General features: G+C 50.1%; 10 protein-coding genes across 10 annotated transcripts; 6 read left to right on the top strand and 4 right to left on the bottom strand.

Moving 5' to 3' along the window:
* Positions 1-227: 227 nt before the first annotated feature.
* FTJAE_7099 (cytoskeleton binding protein) lies at positions 228-1,219 on the bottom strand (the record flags this gene model as incomplete). The annotated part of the gene is made up of 5 exons (XM_037353780.1): positions 228-829; positions 883-956; positions 1,008-1,053; positions 1,103-1,153; positions 1,207-1,219. 5 exons carry the CDS (start codon positions 1,217-1,219, stop codon positions 228-230), a joined length of 786 nt encoding a protein of 261 aa, XP_037205838.1.
* Positions 1,220-1,574: 355 nt separating this feature from the next.
* On the top strand, positions 1,575-2,171 carry FTJAE_7098 (PTH1 family peptidyl-tRNA hydrolase; the record flags this gene model as incomplete). Its single annotated transcript, XM_037353779.1, has 1 exon — positions 1,575-2,171. One exon carries the CDS (start codon positions 1,575-1,577, stop codon positions 2,169-2,171), a length of 597 nt encoding a protein of 198 aa, XP_037205837.1.
* Positions 2,172-4,790: 2,619 nt separating this feature from the next.
* FTJAE_7097 (ammonium transporter MEPa) lies at positions 4,791-6,342 on the top strand (the record flags this gene model as incomplete). The annotated part of the gene is made up of 4 exons (XM_037353778.1): positions 4,791-4,874; positions 4,926-5,242; positions 5,291-5,968; positions 6,021-6,342. 4 exons carry the CDS (start codon positions 4,791-4,793, stop codon positions 6,340-6,342), a joined length of 1,401 nt encoding a protein of 466 aa, XP_037205836.1.
* Positions 6,343-6,974: 632 nt separating this feature from the next.
* FTJAE_7096 (f-box and leucine-rich repeat GRR1) lies at positions 6,975-9,352 on the bottom strand (the record flags this gene model as incomplete). Its single annotated transcript, XM_037353777.1, has 4 exons — positions 6,975-7,624; positions 7,673-7,784; positions 7,834-8,556; positions 8,609-9,352. The coding sequence occupies 4 exons, from the start codon at positions 9,350-9,352 to the stop codon at positions 6,975-6,977; spliced, it is 2,229 nt and encodes a 742-aa protein (XP_037205835.1).
* A 1,704-nt stretch (positions 9,353-11,056) lies between these two features.
* FTJAE_7095 (chalcone isomerase subgroup) lies at positions 11,057-12,214 on the top strand (the record flags this gene model as incomplete). Its single annotated transcript, XM_037353776.1, has 1 exon — positions 11,057-12,214. One exon carries the CDS (start codon positions 11,057-11,059, stop codon positions 12,212-12,214), a length of 1,158 nt encoding a protein of 385 aa, XP_037205834.1.
* A 256-nt stretch (positions 12,215-12,470) lies between these two features.
* On the bottom strand, positions 12,471-12,910 carry FTJAE_7094 (glutaredoxin 3; the record flags this gene model as incomplete). The annotated part of the gene is made up of 3 exons (XM_037353775.1): positions 12,471-12,640; positions 12,698-12,796; positions 12,859-12,910. The coding sequence occupies 3 exons, from the start codon at positions 12,908-12,910 to the stop codon at positions 12,471-12,473; spliced, it is 321 nt and encodes a 106-aa protein (XP_037205833.1).
* A 2,560-nt stretch (positions 12,911-15,470) lies between these two features.
* Positions 15,471-16,388, top strand: FTJAE_7093 (BAG domain protein; the record flags this gene model as incomplete). Its single annotated transcript, XM_037353774.1, has 1 exon — positions 15,471-16,388. The coding sequence occupies one exon, from the start codon at positions 15,471-15,473 to the stop codon at positions 16,386-16,388; it is 918 nt and encodes a 305-aa protein (XP_037205832.1).
* Positions 16,389-17,056: 668 nt separating this feature from the next.
* Positions 17,057-18,089, top strand: FTJAE_7092 (60s ribosomal l16; the record flags this gene model as incomplete). The annotated part of the gene is made up of 5 exons (XM_037353773.1): positions 17,057-17,077; positions 17,301-17,436; positions 17,535-17,588; positions 17,641-17,899; positions 17,951-18,089. 5 exons carry the CDS (start codon positions 17,057-17,059, stop codon positions 18,087-18,089), a joined length of 609 nt encoding a protein of 202 aa, XP_037205831.1.
* A 1,168-nt stretch (positions 18,090-19,257) lies between these two features.
* On the top strand, positions 19,258-19,866 carry FTJAE_7091 (translocation; the record flags this gene model as incomplete). Its single annotated transcript, XM_037353772.1, has 1 exon — positions 19,258-19,866. The coding sequence occupies one exon, from the start codon at positions 19,258-19,260 to the stop codon at positions 19,864-19,866; it is 609 nt and encodes a 202-aa protein (XP_037205830.1).
* A 1,002-nt stretch (positions 19,867-20,868) lies between these two features.
* FTJAE_7090 (uncharacterized protein) lies at positions 20,869-21,832 on the bottom strand (the record flags this gene model as incomplete). The annotated part of the gene is made up of 2 exons (XM_037353771.1): positions 20,869-21,342; positions 21,788-21,832. 2 exons carry the CDS (start codon positions 21,830-21,832, stop codon positions 20,869-20,871), a joined length of 519 nt encoding a protein of 172 aa, XP_037205829.1.
* Between the last annotated feature and the right edge of the window lie 1,491 nt (positions 21,833-23,323).

The raw sequence follows: 23,323 nt of genomic DNA, 5'->3' as shown, positions 1-23,323 counted from the left end.
AGTCCCAATAGCTAGTACTTGCACAGTTTTCGCCTGAAAGGCAGGGCACAAAAGCCCAATAATGAAGAATCACAGCGGTCTGCACAAAAGCATGCGTTTCCATAAGCCCACAATGGACTATGTCTATTTGTGCATGATATTCATGACGTTAGCAAGTATCTACAAGCAGAAAGCACCTATACGCCGTTTCCCCCCAACCGGATAAGTTGTAGAAGCCAACCCAAAGCCTAGACCGTGCCGCTGATGCTCAACTCCCGAATCTCCTGCAACACCTGCTCCACTCTGGCGTCTAGTTGTCCCTCGGCATACTGATCTCTGGTGTCAGCATCAAGGTACTGCTGCACTTGCGCCATACGCGAATACGCCTCCGCGCAGAAACGCAGCTGGATCTTGACGAGGGCTTCGAAAGTGGGGTCGAGGTACGGCACGCGGAGATCGATAAGTTGGGGTAGCTCGGTGCTGAGTTGCTCGTTGAGCTGCTCGTAAGCAGCCTTGGCCATCTCCATCTCCTTCTCGGTCCGGGGCAGCTTCGTGGCGTCCTTGTCGGGCTTCTCGGCGAGGCGCTTCACCTTTGCGCGGAGGGCGTCGTAGTCGAGCAGTTTGTGAGCGCGCTTCTTAATCGCCTCGTTGACGTCGGGGAAGTAGGCGCAGAACCGTGTGATGGGGTCGAGGACGGTTGTTCTGTAGGGGCCATCGAGGGCTTTGATGGTTTCGGCGTCTAGATCTTCGACGGCCTGCTTGTAACTTCTGCTGACACCGTCTTTCGCGCCTGAGTCGCCGTAGAACGCATCTATCGTCTCGGCGATTCGCATTTGCGATGCGGTCATGGCTGAGTTCGGGGTTTTAGTATCGAGCTTCATGTGCCGCAGATCATGAGCGTACCTCTCAGGGAGTCGAGATATCCCTTTGATTCCTTTTGTAGTCGCAAAGCAGCAGCTTCCATTGTCTTGAATCGTCTGTTTTCGTTAGATGTTGTCCTCCAATGTTATCAATCTGCAATTGCTGACCTCTCTTCGACTTCGTAATCACGGTCATTCGTCTTTTCCACATGCCCTGCAACGCAATCAGCTCCACACTCGATTGTTTCATCCGAAGCGCATACCCGTCTTCATCATGACCTGCGTCGTCGCGCGATTGACATTCTTCTTAAACCCTGCTTCATATTAGACCCCTCTGCTCGGGATTGCGGGGTGAAGGCTGTCCTACCCGCCCACGACATGTTGAAAGAATTGCTGGTAGAAAATGAATTAAGTGGTTTTCGTTTACGTGTGTAATTCGACGAAAGGGCTCAAATACGCTCGAGGGTATATCGTTGTAAAGTTGCACAGGAGTTGGCAGGCAATAAACATGGAAGTTGGGGATAGAGTGACGACAAAACTGGAGCTCAGCCACACTAACTTAGTCTGGAGTGCCTGAAGCAGCCCAATCGGCTGATCGACGTCAGTGATGGGGCTGTGTTAGGTTGAGCTCTAGTCACAGTGCAGTTCGATGCACGTGATTGCGCGTGGAGGCCTGAGTTTGAATTGGGAGGAACGAATTTGATCTGCGTTTTTGATACTCGATACCGCGTCAGGATGTTCAATCCCCGCTTTCTCGTTGTCAGCCTGGGCAATCCCTTGCCCAAATACGAAAGTCTACATTCTGCCGGTCATTTCGCTCTCAATGGCCTCGCTCAAGTCTTACGTCAACCCTCGTTTCGAGAGGTGGCATTCGGAGGTCAGACATGCCTAGTATCTCAAGGTCCCAAATACACTCTGGTTCAATCGCCTACTCTGATGAACATTTCTGGTCGGTTTGTCGCAAAGGCGTGGAAAGAAATGACCAATCAACATGACCCCTCATCACTCAGTCTAGTGATTGTTCACGATGAACTCGAAAAGGACTTGGGCATTGTGCGGCTCACGGCGTGGGACCGAAGTCACAAAGGGCACAATGGTATCAAAAGTGTCAAGGGATCTCTTTCACAAAATAAATACCCCACGTCGCCGTTTGTGCGAATTGCCGTTGGGATTGGACGACCCGCCGAGAGAGACCCCGAGACCGTTAGCCGTTACGTTCTTGATCGGATATCAAGCGACAAAAGGAGAATTCTAGAAGAAGAAGCACCATGGAAAGTCGCCGAGTGCCTTGTTGAGCTGGAAAAAGAATGGAAGGCTGAGCTCAAGACATGATTCGACCGCCTGGACAGGGTCCTATCAACTGCGACAATGCAACACCGGAATACGGGTGCGCCAGTAATAGCATTTTGTCTTAGGAAAAGCAAAACGCATGTGCAGCCTGGAACGGTTTCTTTACAGCTCTGTTTTCAGGCCAACGTCGAAGCAGGCCATGAGCAATCAAAATGGACATTTGACTACGGTCAAGTATGCCATGTCACGCACCAAAGACATTTGTCCAATCATACCAAAATACTATCAACAGAGATACCCAACTGAGATACCTGACTTCCGCGTCCGTTTTCGTGACCACGCATGCACCGAATCCCGATTCCGCACTTCATTATCAAACCGCTCAACTGCGCCGGACTCGATTCTGAGTTACGAGTCTCCCGAATTGCACATTCATCGCATATTTGCCGAGTGTCCTACCTGAAGTTTGAAGGTATGCAGAGATCCCTTATCTTGCGCTAAAGACGCCACAGGCGACCTAGCTCACAAACGGCACTCCAACTTCTGTAAGTTCCTTATCTATGCCAAGGGTATGGCCAATTTTGCACATTTCAACTTGTCCAATGGCCTTTGGATCGTACCATCACATGAAGCTGGTTATCGCGTCGTGGTGTATATTCTGATATCACATCTTGCAGCTGAAATGAGCTGAAACCTTTACGAAATGCCTTGTTTGATGGTGTCCTTGCTGTCTGATAAGGCATGCAATGCAAGAGTGTTGGTAATCATTACCATCCGGTCGTTCCATGGCCTGCTCGTTCTCGGGAAATGATGTAGCAATTGCCGTTCGTGTCGAAGAACACTCGTCTGTGTGGGAGCCGATAGATATCTCAAGCAGTTGACGATGGTTGCAAAGGTCGATACCAGGAAACTCCAGGCAGAGTTGTTGAAGATGTTCAACGTCGAAGTAAGCTTAGACTTGGAGAACCAGTCAACTTGTAGTGGACGCAGGTCCAGCTTATATACATGGTCCCCGATCATATCTATCGTCGTAGCGGGCGACTCGCATACTGACGCGCGCAACAGAGGCTCAATCTAGGGCGTTGCGGGCGCAAAAGCATCTTTGACAGTTGAGAATCCGGGGAAACGATGTCAATCACATCAATTCTTGGCCACTTGAAGACCGTGTGCCCATGTGGCTCTCAATATGCTTATTTTCTTCCATGTCTATCACCAGATCTTTGGGAATGGAACACAACCATATTCTACGTGACACCGGTGATCCTTTGACCCGAGAGGAGGTTCAGTACCTCGCACAACACGTCAGACACACAGAGTTTCAACAATAAGCATCCTCGAACAGACAGCAACTTCACTCCAAATCTGGCTCCAACGCTCACGCTTTGAGCCCGTCTATCTTTATCAAGTATCGGCCGAGCTACACGACACTCAGACTCTCAAGAGAACAAGGATCCTTGTCCTTGTCCAGGGTCTCGACGCTAGGTGCTCCACCGAAGCTGCCAAGAGATAAGGAAACATCCAATCAGACATGCTCTATTCGACCTCCTTCAACGGTTCGACCTGGAATTCGGCAACCTTGAGGACAAAGTCAGATAAGAACTCTGGCCGGGTTATGCGGTGCGTCTGGGGAAGCGCAATATTGAGTGCATGTCGCACAAGAGGGTGTCGAGGCTTCTCTCTGTACTCGGAGCTTTCTCGCCATGTAACTCTGGTCTTAGGACACCATTTCGACGTGTCAGAGTCAACACATCAAGAGCTTAAAGATGCTTAAAATAAGTCTAACAATAACGAATCAGTGTGGCATACTCAGCACTAGAACTTCAATTGCGGCCGTCCGGATATACATACTCCGTACAAATCCTCTGGTTCCTCAGTAAGCATGGCCCGGGATACACTGCCGATATCGACAGCAATCTCCCCTCCCAGCCGTGCATCAAAGGAGTCAAATGCCTACAATTTAGGCCAAGAGGAGATATTCATTGCGGGCCAACTGCCAAGCAGAGGTTGCAATCCGGAGGTCCTATAGGGATATTGGTGCTTATCAGCACAGCCTATTTAAGCTTGGGTGTGGCGTCCATCCCAATACAACCGGATCGGAATGCTAGAGTGTGATAAGCAGCGATGGTGTGTGCCAGACTCAGGAACAACCAAACAGGGGACCGTTTACACAACCACGACTTCGCTTCTGGCGCAAACCACTTGTGTCAAGTCAACGTCAACGCGTTGCTACAGGATCATCACATTCAAGCTTATCATGGGACAAAGTCTTGGAATCGTGGAAGATCATCATCTAGCTCAGCTTGGCACCTGAGCATCAACACCCGTGTGACATCTCAGCATCCAAATACGGGTTCACCAAAGTCCAAACCGAACATGTAATGTGGTGGAGTATCCTTCCTATTGCTGCTTAAGCTACGGGCGTCTTATCAAGTATCCCCCACACTTATGTGCCATACCCTCCCCCTGATTACCACGTTCGTTATTTCCTGGCCGTCGTCGCAAGCTCCGTGAGTCAAGACATATTTAGCCCTGTGGCCCCGGGGTTCTTCATCCTTTCAATCACTCCATTCTTCCCAGCTAAAGTTGAAGCTGAAAAAGGGTTTCGACCGGCGCAAAGGTTTGGATCAAAGAATCCGCGTTCAAGCGCAGCCTCTCGTCAAGATGACCACTCCTTACAATGGCACCACTGATCATGCCGACTATGGCTACTCAACCCATGTGCATGATCTCAACATCTTCTACGACGTAGGTTTTCCAGGTGTATCTCACTGTGTGATATTGTCTAACATTGTCTAGACGGGCAACTTGACGTTCCTCGCTGTCAGCGCCGTGCTTGTGCTTCTCATGATTCCCGGCGTCGGCTTCTTCTACAGTGGTCTCGCTCGTCGCAAGTCTGCTCTGACGCTCATTCTGTTGTCGATGATATCAGTTGCGGTCATCAGCTTTCAGTGGTTCTTCTGGGGATACTCCTTGACCTTCTCGCGAACTGGAAACTCATTCCTCGGTGACTTGACCCAGTTTGGTCTCATGGACACCCTCGCTCAGCCCAATGGCTCCTCTGCTCTCCCTGACATTCTCTTTTGTCTGTATCAGGGCATGTTCGCTGCCATTACGTGAGTACTTTTCAAGAACTGAAGAGTTCACTGTCCTAACATCACCAGTCCTGCCCTTGCCATCGGTTGCGTTGCTGATCGAGGTCGCATCCTCCCCGCCATCGTCTTCATGTTCCTTTGGTCCACCATCGTCTACGACCCCATCGCCTACTGGACCTGGAACGCCAATGGCTGGCTCTTCAACCTTCCCAGCTACGACTTTGCTGGAGGCGGTCCCGTTCACGTCTCATCAGGAACCTGCGCGCTCGCCTACTCCCTCATGCTCGGGAAGCGTACCGGCTACTCCAACAACAACGGTCTTCCTTACCGCCCCCACAACGTCACCCACGTTGTTCTCGGCACGGTCTTCCTCTGGGTCGGTTGGTTCGGCTTCAACGGTGGTTCTGCTCTCGCCATGAACATCCGCGCTGTCATGGCATGCTACGTTACCAACCTGGCTGCCTCATGCGGTGCCATTGCCTGGATCCTCCTCGATTACCGTCTCGAGAAGAAGTGGAGCACCATTGGTTTCTGCTCCGGTGCCATTTCTGGTCTCGTTGCCATCACTCCTGCTGCTGGTTTCGTGAAGCCTTGGGCTGCTGTCATCATTGGAATATGCGGTGGTATCTTCTGCAACTTCGCCACCAAGGTCAAGTTCCTCATCAACGTCGACGACAGTCTTGATATCTTTGCCATCCATGGTATTGGTGGTATGGTCGGCAACATCCTCACCGGTATCTTTGGAACGTACGTCTCCCCCTTTCTCTTCTTTAGAATGACACCTGCTAACTCACAAAAGCAAAACCATTGCCGCTCTCGACGGTGGAGAGTACGACCCTATTGGTTGGGTTGACGGTCACTTTGTTCAGCTGGGTTACCAAATCGCTGGTACTCTCGCTGTCTTTGCCTGGTCCTTCACTCTCACTTGCATTCTCCTCTTCCTTCTCAACCTCATCCCTGGCCTTTCCCTTCGTGTCTCCCCTGAGGAGGAGGAGCTCGGCACTGATGATGGTCAGCTTGGCGAGTTTGCCTATGACTATGTTGAGATGACTCGACACATGGCTGACAGCACACACCCTCATTCTGATGCTAGTGCCCGAACAAGTCAGGAGAAGGTCTAACTCAAGAATGGGGATTAGTGAAATATGGGCGGTTCAAATTGTCAGAGTGGAAGATGCGTGTTGTGTATCTTGAGCGTCACTCGCTTCTAAGTTTAGAGTTAATTATACCCTTTTGTAATGCATTCTGAGGCTTTTCCCTACCGCGTTGATGTGTCCACTATAAGCACAAACGGCACGAACATATCACTTCTCACTACCAATTCGAGGGCAGTTCTCGCATAATCATGAATAAGCATATAGACCCATTGGCCGTTGATATTTGATTGTCATAAATTACAACCCCTACAAACCGTTTCCTCAGGGGTCCTTTATACTCCTATCAAGGGCTTAAAACCAAAGCACGTGAGTTCTCATTGTCATGCCTCCCGCTTCCTTCTTTGTCCTGTGGTATCTTGGTCTTTGCCGTCAAAAGTCGTCGCCGAAAATCACGGCATGCTAAGCACAAAACTCCATATAAGCTCCTGTGTCCTCTAGCCATTGCGTACGTAAGCGAAAGCGTGTATAATCTAATGCTGGTGACTGTTAGTTGCGTCTCTGGCTGTAGTCGAGCTATCTTACCATGAACAGGGAAAGTGAATAACGAAAAGAATCCGCTAGTGTCATTTCTACAGCTAAAGCAAAGTGTCGGTCATTCAATTCATGGCGTCAGATTGGTCACCGTTCTCTTGGGGTCGGTGGATAGTCGCAGTGCTTGCGCCGGTCGAGGACTCCCCGTTCCCTGGATGCCCGTGTCCAAGAGGTGCTGCGCTCGCTTGGCTAGTGGTATGCTGTGATGATCCGCCTTCTAGTAGGTTGTTAATTCTGCTCTGATTAAAATATGGCTCAAGCAATCCTGGTTCCTGTCGTACGAGTGACGATGAAGGCAGGAAGCGGGCGAACGTCGGAAAGAATGGAGGGAGCTGACCTGTTGGGATGCTAGGAGGCGGAGGCGGTACGGGAATAGCTTGTTGAAATCCGTGGTTCATAAGAGAGCTGGGATTTATCGTTCCGTTGCCGTTGGCCGGATTCTGTGCCTGTGCGTCCACGACCATCTCGCTGCCGTCCAGACCCTCGAAATCGTTGTCATCGTCAACCATCTCATCGTCGGCTCCGTCTCCGGTATTGGCTGTTGGCTGCATTACGGAAGTACGTTGCCGTTGTCCGGGGTAGACTGCTGTTCGGTTCCAGCTGTGCATATCCCAAAGATCCTCGAATTGTGGTGAAGTGTTGAGGAAATCACGGAATTTGGATACCATGGCGCCGGAAAAAACGCAAAACACATCTCGCTGGTGTTGGGTGAATTCTGTCATCAGGTCAGCAGCAGTAAACAAGAGGTTTGCGATAAACATACCCGGGGGTGCTTGTCGACAGTATGGCTGGAAGTCGTCACGCTGGAAAGCAGCAACTCCAGTCAAACTCAAGTGGGTCAATCGAGGGCATGAGTTGAGCAACTTCATGATACTCTGCGAAATGTCAGTAATGGTAGTCCCCTGGAAATAAGGGGCGACGAACCTTGAGGGTAAGGTTGACACAGTAGCTCAGATGAACACGCTCTAGACTCGATGCGTAGTACTCATTACCAACGAGCATACCACTGGCATCTCGTCGTACTCTGGGGCGGAATGCGGCTTCAGCAAGATGAAAGACTGAGTCATCGGTGATGGAACTACATTTCACAAGTCCAATACGCTTCAGCTTGGGCAACAGAGCAAGGCGCTTCACACTCTCATCTGTCAAGTTGATGCAGCAGCCCAGATCGATGTATCGAATGCGGTTGCAGTTCTGGACTAATCTCTTGACACCTTCGTCGGTGATATTGCCACAGTGACCCAGATGCACGTAATGCAGGTTCTTACCAAGCTTCGAGATAGCATGAACGGCTACATCAGTGATGTTTCGGCACTTGGCAAGAACAAGGTTGCGAAGGCGAGGTGCGACATCAATAATCTTCTGGACAGCAGCGTCTGTCAAACGCACGCAGGATGTGAGGTCGAGAATGCGGAGATGTTCAAATAGTCGTCCAGGGGGTAGAGACAGGAAAGCATCGTCATCGATTAGTTCGCAGCTTGCAAGCCGTAGCTCTCGGAGACAGTTGCCCTTGACCATAAGAGAAGTTATAGGGCCGTTACCAATGCGATTGCACTGGTGGAGATCGATCTCGAGGATGTTGGGACAGTTTTCGGCGAAGGCGTGGATAGCGTCGTCTTGGAGCTGGCTACATTCATTCAACTTCAGCTGCATTGAGTTAGCCAACGTCCAAACATACAAGGTTTCATCGTAAACTTACTCTCTTAATATAGCGACAGCTTGTTGCCAAGTTGATCATGCTCTCGTTGGAGACATTCTCGCAGCCAGAAATGTTGAGTCCTTGAAGGCGACTGCAGTTGTTGGCGATAGTGTTGATAGACTGCTCGGTAATGTTCTTGTCGTTGGAAATGTCGAGTGCCAGCAGCGAGGTGCTATTCTCCACAAGGGCGATAAGTCCGGAATCGGTGAGGTTGCGACAGTTCGTAAGTGTCAGACGTTCCACCCGACTGCAGACTGCGAGGGGCATAACACTGCCATCGCTGATTTTGTCAGCAAGGGCGGCGAGGTTTAGTCTCTTGATAAAGTCGCGATATCTGAAAGACGGGTTGTCGAGCTGCAACGTTTGGCAAATGCTGCCGTGGTTCTTCCAACTCGTGCAGGCTGGTCGATGCCAGAGTTGATCGACTGTGTTTCTAGCCCAGCGTTTGCAAACCAGCATGCAGTGGAACAGATCGGAGGTGGAACTCAATTTGGCAAACACGCTGATGAGGATCTCGTTTGGCAACCGATGGACAGGCGGTTGGCAAGCATCTTCCACCTGCATATCTTGAAAGTTGGGGACTCCGATGCTTGACTGGGAGTCGTTGGCTCCGAGAAAGAAATCGGACTCTTCGTTATCGGCGGGCGCGGGGGAAGTCGACGAGGATGACGATCGAGAATCTTCCTGCTCGTCGGCAGTTGCAGGACTCTGCCGAGAGGCAGGGCCAGCGGCGGCAGCGGCCATATTGTCGGTGTTGAGGGAGGAGCGCTTCAGATGAAAACGCAAACACGGTCAAAGAAGCGCTTTCGGTGTGGCTTTTTTCAGTGTTTGGGCAGAGTTCAGGCGGAGTTCAGGGATCACAAGGGTGATTCTTAAGCAGCGGTAGCGGATGACTGTTTATCGTAGGGACAGCAACCAGTGAGTGTGTGCAGGCAAGCAGCGAGCAATCAGGAAATGCGTGGATAAGAATACAGGTCAAAAAGGTCCTTTCATGCCCGAAAGGGGTGTTTCGCGACTTGCGATGAAGGTGATGATGATGTTTTGGCGCTGGGAGTTTGTTGGCTTTGAGTTGGTGAGGTAAGGTAATAAGTTAAGGCAGGGCAGCCAAATGGGGCGGGACGTTTTTGGGTGCTGGGCTCCAGTCTTGCCAGTGCCAGGGTCAGGTTGGGCGCGGCTGCGGTACTTAAAAAGCAGGGAAGACAGCACTGATGACACAGCCAAATGATGAAGAAGCACAAGTATCCACGAGAGAGAGGGGATGGGCCAGAGACATGGATCGAAAAGGCGTTTGTGTCTATTTTGCTGGTTTCAGCCGCGTCCCCTGTAAAAGTGCCGCTGTCGTGCGCTACGATGGCCGATGGCCCTTTTTTACAAGCGCTGCCCGAGTTTGAGACTGAACCCGATAGAGGATGGATTGGGTGAGCCCAGGCCAGTTGATCCCCCAGCCTAGAATCTGGATCTCCTCCTACGTCGTAGTCGGGCGGGATGTCCGTAGTGGGGTTTCTTTGGTATGTCTGGACTGGTTAGGTCAGGGGTTTGGGGGCAGCGGGTCTTTGTTTTGTTCTTGATGTTGGTCTTGTTTCTTGATGATGATGATGCGTGAGTTGGAGTCAGGTTCAATGCGAGGAATGATTGATGTTTCAGTCAACCGCGTGCCTAGCTCACGCCTCAGTCAACATGTCTTTCTGTCTATCTGTTGTTGCTGCGGGGAAGATGACTGACATGGGATCAGGTACATGAAGGAGGTGTGATCAATGTTCTGATTTGAGGTTCAAAGGTTGAAAGGACGAATCAATACCCGCCATGCAGGTGGCTTGAGCCATTAATAGACGACGCGATGATAAATGGATATGAGGATGCAAGTAAACGCATATACTGTATCTACGACAAGGATAGAAAATAATGCACGTCTTTGCTGCTCCGTATGCATGATAGGAAGGGCATAGATTCACCAACAATTCCATCCTGGTAATTGAGTTTCACATGACACGAATGTCACGTTGATACGCGTTTCAACTGGTGTTTAGCACGTTGAAACTGTAAACGAGGCTTCAGAGCTATTATATCGGATAACTGCCCAATAGCCAGTCTCTTTGAAAGTGACACAGATCTTCTGACCATATCCAACTCCCGTGACCGTTAACTCACCGTTAAAGCATCTCGATACTCTAAAAACTCAAGGTACAGGGTAAGACCCCTCACGATGGCATCGCTGACGTAGATGGTTTTGATCTTGGCGATGTATTTTGTGGGCCCCCGCAAGCATTGGATTTCCTCGGATTAGGTTTACCCGCATGTTCCGTATGGCATGGAACTCTTCCACGTACCTGACTAGCAACTCAGACCATCACCACCGAGCTCATTTTCTTGGTGTAGTTGATTGAGGAGACTTTGCTATTTCAATTTGCTAGTCTTTGGTCTGTTCGACATTACGTCGCGAGCGCCACGATGCTCCGTCCCTCAACTCTCCGCCCTGCGCTTCGCGCATCAGCCCACACAAGATGCGCCATCGCTCGAACAACCCGAAGGACTCTCTTCTCCCAGCGATCTAGCCGTCTAACCGATGACCTCGATGTCAATCAGCTCAATTCTAAGCGACGAGATTACGAACAGAACCGCACCGCTTTTCTCGCTGCTGGTGCCATTGCCGGCATTGTTTCCTTCCTCTACACAGCATGGAAGTTGAAGAAGGCCATTGAGGCCCAAGGAGAAAAAGAGAAGGCTGCGATCAAATGCGATACGGAAGTTCCGACAGAAATATTCAAGACCGAGGCGGGCGAGAAGCGAAAAGTCGTTATTCACGACGAAGATGGAAACGAAGTTGTTCCTACAGGCAACAAGACCGTCAAATTGTTCCCTCGAAGATTAGAAGTTGAAGATGCTGGAGCAGCAGGCGACGTCGCAGGCCCGATTGCTGCCGCTGTAACGGACAAGCATGGCACAGAGTTCACACTAGTTGGACTAGGAACAAGGACAGTGACCTTCCTTGGCATCGAGGTGTACGTGGTGGGCTTTTATGTTGCTACCCAGGATATTGAGAAGCTCCAGCGATATCTGGTCAAGAAGATCAATCCTCTAGCCACAACACTGATTCCTTCTGAGAAGGAGGATCTGCGCAAGGCTCTCCAGGATCCTGTCGAGGGTGAGGAGACATGGAACTTAATTCTCAAGGACGCTGGATGCCGCTCAGCATTCCGTATCACCCCTGTTCGAGATACTGACTTCCCTCATATGCGCGACGGTCTTGTGAGGGCTATTCAGGCTCGCTCATCACATAATCCGGAGTATAACGACGAGACATTTGGAAATGCCATGCGACATTTCAAGATCCTATTCCAACGAGGTCTGGTAGCTAAGAAGAACGAACTGCTTCTTATCCGAGATGCTGCTGGAAAGTTGACCATCACTTACACTGATGGCACTCGCAAGGAGTCTGTCAAGTCTACACTGGGAACTGTTGAGGACGAGCGACTTTCAAGGCTGCTGTGGCTCAACTACCTCTCTGGTAAGAAGGTTGCGTCAGAGGAGGCCAGGAAGAACATCATCAATGGCGTCATGGAGTTTGTCGAAAGACCTGTTGGTACAGTTGCCACCCAGGTTTTGTGAGAGGGTCAAACCACAGCAAAAAGATGTACATTACGGAAATTAAGCCATGTATCACTAGGCACAAGCCAGCAAGTCTTTGTAAAGGGTCATGAATTCAACTCATCTGGGTCATCCACCCATCTTGTAATACCGTCTAATCTTCAGGTGCAACCGATATCTATATGCCGCATACGGTCTACAGAGACATGTCTAGAGCTTGGAACTGAAGCATCATTTGCCCTTAGCCCAACGTGCCCGACATTTGTTTTGATGTTTCTTACGCCTTCAGGGCACCGGCCTCCTTGAGCAGGGAAGCAAGCTTTCCACCAGACTTTAAGCTCTGAACGTCAGAGTTGCCGCCAATGTGCTGCTGCTTGATGTAGACATTGGGAACAGTGCGCTGGCCAGAGATTTGCTCAAGAGCGTCCTGGAGGGCAGAACCGTCGGCTACAAGGCGTTAGAAACCGTTATTTTGATGCAATAGCTGTGAACTGTAAAACTTACAAACTTCGTCAAGCTCGAGGAGCTCGTACTCAGCGTTGAGCTCATCCAGAGTCTTCTTGGTCTGCTTGCAGTAAGGGCAGTAAGACTTGGAGAAGACAACTACGAGGGGTTCATTAGCAGGGGTCCAAACGCGGGGCGCAAAACATGGAGATAAAACGTACCAACAGAGTTGTTGTCGATGAGCTGCTGAACCTTGGTGGATGCTTGAGTCATTGTGCCTGGGCTTGTTGCGCGAGTGAAGAATGATCTAAAGAAATTCATAGAGGAGAGCGAGATGGCTTTGATGTAGGAGAAGGGGAAAGTGGGGTGGAGGTATTTATTCTACGTCAGAGAGAGGTTGATTTGGCTGTACTGGGCTGTAATGCTGGGCTGTGAAAGGCGAGTTTGCTTTGTCATGGGCGTTTGAGTGGAATTAATTCGGCGACCATGAAAAATACGATGATGCAATGTGCTAGATTTTCGGGATTAGGTAATCATGTTTTTTGGAATCATTGTCTTGAGGTGGTTCACTCATCATCGCCTCGGCTGTGCAGCTGTATGTTGGTGGTATATTTGTCTTGTGAATGTAATCACTTACAGATACAATATAAACAGGACGTGATGATTCCAGTTGGTGTTTAGACTTGTTCAGTCATCATCTTGTGTAAGTGCTTATGTTGCGTGAGAACGAGCAACTACCGTTGAATCCCTGCATGTGTAAGCCGAAGGATCACTCATCACGGAACATGCTAACAGCATCTGAGCTCGAAGAGTCGAAAGAACGCTAGGTTCGTTTAGTTTACCTTTACTAGGCGCTTTACCAATGCTGTCGTTATTGATGGTCTATTGACTTGATGATAGAAAATTGGAGTAGGGTAAGCGAAGTCAATCATGTAAACAGGTGAGGTCTAAAACATTTGAGTTGAATGGGAGCCGAGTAATTGGACATACCAGTACCCTATAAAGTTATGCTAACTTCCGAGAGCCTTTCTATTGTTTAGGATGGAGGCTTCGAAGAAGAACTATGATAAGATCAGATCCCGTTTTGCCTGTATTATCAGATCTTATGCTTCTTTATAGTCTTAGGTTCAAGCTTCCTCGAGCAATCAGAGTCTACGGTGGTCCATCGGTTCTACTAGTCATGATAACATCGTTAAACCTCCACTCAAGAGGGGCCGGAGCTTTAAGCAACAATCGGCTGACGACGGATCGTGACTTATTTAGTTTACGGGTTTCTAACTCCAGTTCTTTCGGCGATTGGCTCAGACTGTGTATCAAATGATCTAAGACAAGTCTGAGGTGGCTCTGGATATATCCACCATGAAAACACTGACAAACTTCATGATGTAGCTTATACCTGACTTTGCTTTGTTTATCCAAAGAGGATGTCAAAGGTTTACGGGAGTGCTTGAAAACAACTGATACTGTTTCTTCTACGAAAGCTCCAGCTATTTTTTTCTCAATATACTCAGATTTTTAACTCCAAAGAAGTTGAAGTTAAAGAGACAACCTCAACTCTTAGCGCTGGAGACCCCTTAATTACCTACCATTTCCCGCTAGAACAGTCTGACACATTCCCCCAGGTTTCGATTGCCAATTGTCAGGCCATGAACCTGGAAGAGGCGTTGTCATTCCCCCGTGCGGCTCTTGGCTGAGATTAAGCCAGCGGAGGGGTCCAGGTCCAAATCATCAAATTTAGAAATCCAAATCTGGCCTCTCTCCCTTTTACCAGACTTTTCACCATCCATCATCAACTGCGACACAAGCACAAGCACAGGCGCAACGACGCACAAGCTCTCACTATTCCCAAAAAGAAAGAGAAACAGAAATCTACAGCGCATATTTCTTGCATTCGATTTGTTTCTTGGGGCGACTCTTGTACATGTACTTTGCTGTACTCCGCCCCCATCTCCACCAATCGCCGCTCTCACGTCTGCAGTTTTCAGGTATCCCCTAAGCTGCCCGGTTTCTTGCATTGCGTCGCCCCCCGTCATCATCAACTCACGATTCGGTACCGGTACCTACACCTACAGCACGCTTGGCTGCAAGAAGGAACAGAAGAAGTGAGAGACGCTGTTAATCTGGGCTGCACCGACGCCTAAGCCCCTCACCAGTGGCACCGCAAATAGAGCCCAGCCCGATACACCCGTTTGCCCAGTCTCGCCTTGTATCACCAGAGTCACTTGATCTGACCTCCCCCACTACCGACTCGCCTTGTCGCGCAAAAAACGAGACAGGTTAGATACCTTCTAGCCTCTGTCACTCGCTGTCGACTATCACTAGGAAGACCCTGGCCCAAGGGTCGTTGATCGTCGCCTTCTGCTGCCATTTGCAAGCCTCGCAAGCTTCTTGTTCGTCGTCTTGGTCGTGCAGCGTAGCCCACCTGGCTTCTGTCCTGCTACTTGCTCATCGCTCCACATCAGCCCACGGGTCGATCACAAGAGAACCACCAGTACCAGTCGCTCAGCTTTATCGCCGACCGCCCTGTCTTTTTGACCTCCTCCTGTTCGGATCGGACCTTGGTTTGGGTCAATTGCTGCAACCCGTATTCCCATTTGCCTCTAGGGTGTCCTTTTTTGGACCACCTTAGAAAACGTCGAACAAGGTGGATTCCGCCCAAGAAATCGTGGCATCTCCCGGTGCCTTACAAAACGTCACGTCCTACCTCAACGGGGCGCTGGCTAACCTCTCGTCTGCTTTTCAAGATTCGAGCGGATACATATCTGACACTCTCGGCGTACCTCCTACCGTTGTCTACAGCAGCCTCGCTGTCCTGCTCGCCGTCCCTTTAACAATGTCGAGATACGGCTGGTCCATCGGCCGCGAACAGATTTCGCCCTACAGTTCTATGCCCAGCGGCGTCCCCGCTGTCACCGACGACGATTTTAGCTACATCACATCTCAAGATCTTGATGGCGTCACCGAGGATCGATACTATCCCAGATCTCACTCGACTGCACCCCCACCAGCTCCAGAAGACGATGTCCTCCTTATCAAGAATCGCGGCATCACATATCCCGCTCACTTTCCCGCATATGCGATTGGAGATGGAAAGTTGCGGGTGATAGACGTCAAGGACCGGGTTGGTCTGATGATGGAACTTCCTGAGCGAGGAACATCACGCATCAAGCTTCTCTACAAGGGAAAGCAGCTCAAGGACCCTATGGCGCCAGTACGGGACTATGGTGTTAAGAACAACAGCGAGTTGATGGCGGTCATGCCCGAGATTAATGATGTCAGCAGTGGCTCAGAAGAGGAGATGGTGATTGTCGATGCCCCTAGAGAAGATAGGAAGACTCGCCGCCGCAAGAAGAAGCGTGACAAGAAGAAGGGTATCGCCAGTGATGGTGACTCCTTGTCAGGCAGCCCTCGAGACAGCGCCTCTACTTTCGACCACCCCAGATCACCTCCAGCACCACCCACATCTTCTGGCGCAACCAGCGGACCCATGAAGGTTCTTGACGATCTTGCTGTTGAGTACCAAATCAAGTGGTTGCCGTTGTGCTCCGATTACATTGCGTCGCCACCTTCTGACCCCAAGAAGCGAGAGGAAGACCACCGAAAACTCTCTGAGAGCATCATGATGCACATTATGTTGAAACTAGACGGCGTCGAGGCTGAAGGCATGCCCGAAGTCAGAGCGCGAAGGAAGGAATTGGTGAAGCAGGTCCAAAAGACATTGAAGGATCTTGATATTGCAAAGGAATCTTGAGCCCGCGGTTAAGCGATGGCGTTGATGTTGAGTGCAAAAGATTGTCTGGTTTGAGTGCAGGCGTTACTGGGAATACTCCATTATTCGACTACCTGGCCATTGCTCTTGTTATAGAACAAGCTGTACAATAGATTCAAGGATTACCTTGACCATGATGACCACCATAGACAGCATTGAGCAAATTGGTACATTTAATTTGGAATCTTGAGTATCACCATGGTACACAGACCCCTGTCATGACTTATGATGTAAATCCCCAATGATGGTGCTAATGCCATGGATGTCTTGGAACAGCCCGATCTCTATCATCACGTGCGAACCATTCTAGAATCCGACACTCAAAAACTGCATGATTTCCAGTGGGCGGCCCGGCAATTCCTCGGCTCAACCCTCTAGGGCTAACAGACCTAAGCGGGAAGGAGTCGCTCGCGGTGAAAGGTTGCCTTTGCCCCTATAGGCTAGCGCGGTTTGCTCACAAGGCACAACGAGCCCTCAAGCGGTCCTTGGATTTTTCGCCCGTCAATCACTATCGCGACCACTTGCACCCAACATTCGAGGGACGACTAACCCCAGCAGCACAGCAAAATAACAAATCTTCGCCGACCGGTTTGAGGATTTGAGCTGCCCTTCTTTCCTTTTCTTTAATTCCCCCCAGAAAGACGGTTACGATGTCGAGCTTCGAGCAAGTTGTGAGTACCGACTGAGACAACACATCCATTCACAATTCATATTGTGACTTGAGGCAAAAGACGAGCTGCGGGCAGCCGGGAAGCATTGGGCATGGGATTGAGGATGCTTTGGGATCTCAGTTATCAGCGCCTGCTGGTGCTGTGAACGCCGCTCGTCGTTTGCTTCACGTGGGAATATTGGTCTTGAAGACGCATTTCGCTGACCGTTGTGTGCGTTGAACAGGTCGTCATCGATGGCAAGGGCCACCTCCTTGGCCGACTCGCCTCCATTGTCGCCAAGCAGCTCCTGAGCGGCCAGAAGATTGTTATTGTCCGCTGCGAGGCTCTCAACATCTCTGGCGAGTTCTTCCGTGCGAAGCGTATGTCTACCCCACGACACCACTCCGATCTGTGGCCGAGCATCGTCAACACCAAAGCGATGCCACTCCTAGGAACACCAAGCTGATTATGCCAACAGTCAAGTACCACGCCCACCTCCGAAAGATCACCCGTTACAACCCCACCCGCGGTGGTGAGTCGAAACCGTACCTATACACTTGACCACAGTCATTGACTCGATACAGGTCCCTTCCACTTCCGCGCTCCCTCCCGAATCTTCTACAAGGCTGTCCGTGGCATGATCCCCCACAAGACCGCCCGTGGTGCTGCTGCTCTCGAGCGCCTCAAGGTCTTCGAGGGTGTCCCCCCTCCCTACGACAAGACCAAGAAGGTCGTCGTTCCCCAGGCTCTCCGTGTTCTCCGACTCCAGCCCGGCCGCAAGTTCTGCACTGTCGGTCGTCTGTCTAGCGAGGTTGGCTGGAAGTACGAGGATGTCGTTGCTCGGTATGTTTTGCTGTATGAAGTTTGACTTGGGACATGACTAACTCTACTCAGATTGGAGGAGCGAAGAAAGGCCAAGGGCGCTGCTTTCTACGAGCGCAAGAAGATCGCTGCCCGACAACTGGCTGATGCGAAGAAGAACGCTTCTGTCAAGGAGGAAACCGCAAAGGCCCTTGCCAACTACGGCTACTAAGCTGGCCAAATCCCTCGACATGGGATCTTGCCGGTCTAGGTAAACTTGGCAACGTCTATCATTTCTCGTGCGTTTCATTAGAATGGCGCGGCGGTTCAACAAAGGGATTTACTTGATTTGCTGAGTGATGGCAAGGGTGGCTCGAGGAGTAGATGTCGATTCCCCCCAAAAAGAATGTTCTAAATGAAAAAAAGTCCCTCTCCGATCGTCGAACCCACATTTGCACTGCCCTCAAGAAGGAATTAAAGCACAAGAGACCGACAATCAACAACACCATGATGATGACCGAGACTTTGTGTGTGGAGACTCTTTCGAACCTTGGGGCTCTGTGATGAGGCTTTGATGAATAGATAGGGATGTTTTTCGTTGATGGGCGTTTTGAGGGTTCTGGAAGTTGACGTCTTTCTCCCGTTGATCATCCAAGGACGCCAGAGTTCGGCGGACGGGTTTTATGAGTGATGGCGATTTGGAGGTGATCTTGTTACGCTTCCCAAACGGGGACAGGGTCTCGCATTTGCACAATAGGAGTAGAAAAGGAAAGGCTCTTGTTTGATCAATTCGTTTTTACATGTGAATGTGTCTTTGGAGTTGACGTCAGAGCTCTGTGCTTCATGTCATTGTGTAATCTGATATTGGACGTCTACCACTAAGCTGGCTCGCTTTTGTCGACAAGCTGCAGCTCTTGTTGTAAGCCATGTCGACTGTGGGAGTGGCGCCTAGTAGCTGTCTCTAGCATCGGGTTCAGTAGCTTGCTAGTATACAACTGTCCATGAAACCTGACAGAACTTATTATATGAGATCAGGAACAGTATGATATGCGGCGTATTTCTTTTAGACGCATACATGTCCTAAACGAGATACGCAAGGTAAGGAAATACGAAGAATGAGCATATAAAACAATCAACCAACTTCTGAACCGCTTCTAAATACACTTCGTGTAGGGTATGAATGGTGGTGGCTCTGAGGGGTGTCATGTGCTGATAAGATAAGCTTTTTGTGAGGTGTCCTGAACAGCACCTCAATCCATACGGAGTACACCCAGCTGCACATAACCTTTCACTGCTAGCTCACATTCCCAACCGGTCACTCTTTTTAAGCAATTCACGTCTATACAAAACCACATAATAAGACATTTAAGGAGGAAAGAAAAACAAAACTCACCGTCACCATGTCGGACCTCACACATTTCGACCTCCTCCCCCTCCAGATGGACCCTCAATCCAAGGCCATCAGCTCTCAACAACCATCACGCACACTCAACGCTGAACTCGAAGCCCTCAACACCCTCCACCGCTCTCTCCTCAACGTCGATTCACCCACAGGCGCACCCCCTCCCCCCGTGCCCGTCAACCCCAAGCGCACCGCCCAAGTGACCAAGCTTCGCGACTCGGGCAACAACGAGTACCGCAAGGGCAAGTACCCCGAGGCGATCAAGTACTACACCCTCGGCTTCCAGATGGCCATGCAGCGACCCATGTGGGAGCCCTCGCAGCTGGTGCGAGAGGAGATCAGCAGCATTCTGGCGAACCGAGCGCAGGCGCACATGGCGATGCAGAACTGGGCCGAGGGCGCTGTGGATGCTCATGCGAGTGTTGAGGCGCGCTGGGTAGGAAATGCAAAGGCTTGGTGGAGAAGGGGAAGGTGTTTGGCTGAGATGGGAAGACTGGAGGAGGCGAGGGATTGGGTCAGGAGAGGACTTGAGGTTGAGGGTGAAGAAGGAGAGTTGGTGCAGTTGTTGAAGGATCTTGAAGAGAGGATTGAGAAGCAGGAAGCATGAATGGCCTGAGCTGTTGATTGCGATTTGAGTTTGGGGCGGCGGCTTAGGATAAAGAGGGGTGGGATTGACTTGTCAAATTACCCGAGACATGAGTTGACTTTGAGATCTGGGGCCAAGATGGAATTGGTCTCAGTTAGAGATGCCAGCAACACTGGCATATGGAATGTCTTTTTACATCAAGGGAATGCTTTGCTAGGTAATGGTTGCTATAGGAGTTTTGTTAATATCACTGCAACACATTTCATCGATTCACACAACCTGAGCTTCCTTTAGCCAGTCTTTTATTGCATACCATCTCATCACTTTCACGATAGAAACATAATCACGATAATGAGTTGGCGACTGTCGTCGGCATTTACTATAGCTCGTGTGTAAAACATGGCATCACAAATGCATCCAATGTAATCATACACTTCCAATTCCTCCACCCCGTACTCGCTGCGCCCGGGAAACGATATAAGGCAAAAAGCGAAACAGCCCCCCCTTTATCCGTGCCCTGATGATCACTTTCCTCCATGCGTTGCTTGCCATTCCTGCGTATCTTGACCAATGAATTTCCATCGCAGCATACCATTAGAGTAAAAAAGCAGAATAAAAGAGACATAAAAGAAAAAGAAGAAGAAAATGAAGTCCACAAGAGCTGATCGTAGTCCAGATTCTTCCCGCATGCCGTGTGTGTAATTCGTGGAAAAGGAGCCGTGGGTTGATGATGGGCTTGGTGAGTATAATTAGGGGGATGAGGCTGAGTTTGAGGCTCGTTATTTCCATCCAATTTCCCCCTGAAGGTTGATCATGGCGCAGTGTTTCATTCCTTTGCGAAAAAAGCGATAGAACCAAAGCGTTTGCTGAGGAAATCAAGACCAGAAAGACGAGATGATTTATATCGGTAATAAAAAATAAAAGAAGAATTCTCGTTTGCGTGTGGGGGGTATCTTATTCGCAAGACATTTGCTTTGTTTGTTTGGTTTGGTGGGATTGTTTCTTCTTCTTGTTTTCTGGGTTCTACTCCTTTTCGTTGAGCTTCTCGTTGAGGCTCTGGCCACGAGGTCGCATGACAGCGTCCTGGCCGCTCATTCTTCGGTCGAGAGCGCGCTCGAGCTTAGCACCGAGGGCGAGCTTGCTCATGGTGTCCGTCTTCTCGTCGGTGAGGGTGACGCGCTGGGAGGAGAGAGCCTTGTTCTCCATGCGGTCGAGGCCGGTAGCGATGTCGCGGATCTCGGCGTGAGCAGAGTCGGTTGTGCCGACGGTGGGAGACAGCGAGGGAGCCATGCTGTAGGTGCTGAAGCGGACCGAGTTGCGGTTCTTGGAGGTAGAGTCAGCGGGTTGGTCCTTTTCCTTGGTGGCTTGACGGTTGTGGTTGGGCTGGGTGTGAGCGTGCGACGAGACCCACGGCTTAGCCATGGTTGGGAGAGGTATGAGGTTGAAGTAGTTTTTGGGAAGAGACGAGACGATGGACGAGGATAAAAGAATGCTGGGCTGAGGGACGTGTGAGGCGACAGGGGAATGTATCAAGGTGGAAGTGATGTGCACTGCGAACAAAGACGGATGACGAGCAAGGTAGTATGGGCTGAACCAAGCGGCCGGAGAGGCAAAGATGTCACATTTCAGTTGAAAGGACAAGACAAGACAAGACAAGCAAGTGAGTGGTGACAGGACAGACAAGACGAGAGCATCGATCCGCATCTGCATCCATTCTCTCTACTCACTCGCTCGCTCCTCCCGGCCCGTTCGTCCCCATCACTCATCACTCTCAAAGTGGGCAGACACCAAACTAGAGGCGGAACTAGACGGGACAAGTCCCAAGCCTTTGAACAGGGGGGGAATAGAGGGACTGGACTGTAGTGTACGGATAGTGTAATCCATACGCAATAGAGAGAGAGATAGACAGAAGGAAAAGAAGATCCGAGCGGTCATAACATACCGAAGGGGCCATGATGGGCCGGGAAGAGTCCAAGGAAGCAGGCATGGTGATGTTTGATGCGACGGTGAGTTGCGGGTACTATAGGTGATTTATGAAACCGCGTAAGAGGGGAGGAGGTTTCGAAAAGAAGAGGAGAAAAGAGACGGAAGCCAGAGAAAGAGAGAGAAGACGAGAAAGTGGGTTGGCTAGACGTAATAGTTGATAGGTAGTGAAAGACGGGACGGAGCTATATGTAAAGGCACCCAAGTTAATTTAAATTGACTGCGTGCGCTTTGTCGTCGATTATATTAGCGTCCGTGTCTCTTCTTTTTGTCTCTTCACGAGTTTTTCTTTTTTCCTGTCAAAAATGGAGAAGAGAAGAAAGCTTAAAAAAGTCAGATTATGAAAGGGATAACCAAGATGGAGACAGATCTAAAAAAGAGAGGGAAAAAAAAGAGGGCAAGGGGGAGGGATCAGAGGGGAGAAGAGAGGAGATTTGGAGATTAAAGCAGAAAAGAGGCACAGGCACCACAAGGCCCAGGCACAAGTTCTCAGCGGTTGCTTGGAGGGGGGAGGCCAGGAGGCTTACAGGGGGTGTGGCACCCGAGGTAGTTACCTTAAACAGGAGGGCTAGGGGGGTTTTGATTCTTTGGGTTGGCTGCTGGCGGTTGGATCTTCAGTTGCAGGGCCTAGACTGCACTGGACGAAAGTGAAATTATGGTATGATGATGAAGAATCGAATCAAAATGATGCAAAAAAACACAGTAGACACAGACTGTCTTCATCTATTAGACTGCGATGGTATCAAGAAGCGCCGTTTCAAAACATCCAAGGATCAGGCCACGGACGATGGAGTCACTGAAGAAACTGCCCCTGGAACCGGTCCCGCCCTGTAAAACACAAGGGTCGTCGAATGGAGTCGTACAATACCCCAGGCCAGGCCCCAACCCAACCCAACCCTCCACCTGAAATCTCATGTATGGTCTGCATTTGAACTCGTGGCCACCAGGTTAATGTTTCCCTGTGCCTCAGGGGAGGGAGAGGGAGGGGCGAAAAATGCTACGTGAGATAAAAACACCAAAGAGAGGGAGAGGGTAAGGGCAATCTGGACAATCTTGATTGGAATGTGTTGATCTAGATGCATCCATCACGGAACGCCAGCTCACGTGGAAGCCACGCGATGGGATTGGATGACGATTATGAGTGGCTTGGAGGTTGTCGATGCCTTCAGAGAGATAATCAAGCCTGGTTCCGTCATTTCCACATGGGAAAGGGTAAGGTATGGGCGATGTCGATCATACATATCACACGTGGTTTCTGTTGGATTACGACTGTGACATTTTGGGAGGGTGGTATTCAACTGACGATAGCACATCACATCTAGTATTGCTGTAGCCTGGCAGCCCATTCCGATATCACACGCCAGATATGCATCTCATCACAGTTGTACTCCTACTGTCAGACTGAAAGCTTGTCGGTTCGAGATCCGAGGATTGACGTTAGTAGTCTACTATGTTTGAAGATTTGAGTTCCCGATTCATCTCGGTCGGTCTGAGG

Source organism: Fusarium tjaetaba (genome assembly GCF_013396195.1).
Source record: "Fusarium tjaetaba strain NRRL 66243 chromosome Unknown NRRL66243_c0000140, whole genome shotgun sequence".
NCBI classification, from domain to species: domain Eukaryota; kingdom Fungi; phylum Ascomycota; class Sordariomycetes; order Hypocreales; family Nectriaceae; genus Fusarium; species Fusarium tjaetaba.
The sequence above is the reverse complement of the archived record's forward strand: the minus strand, read 5'-3'. Positions and strand labels throughout refer to the sequence as shown.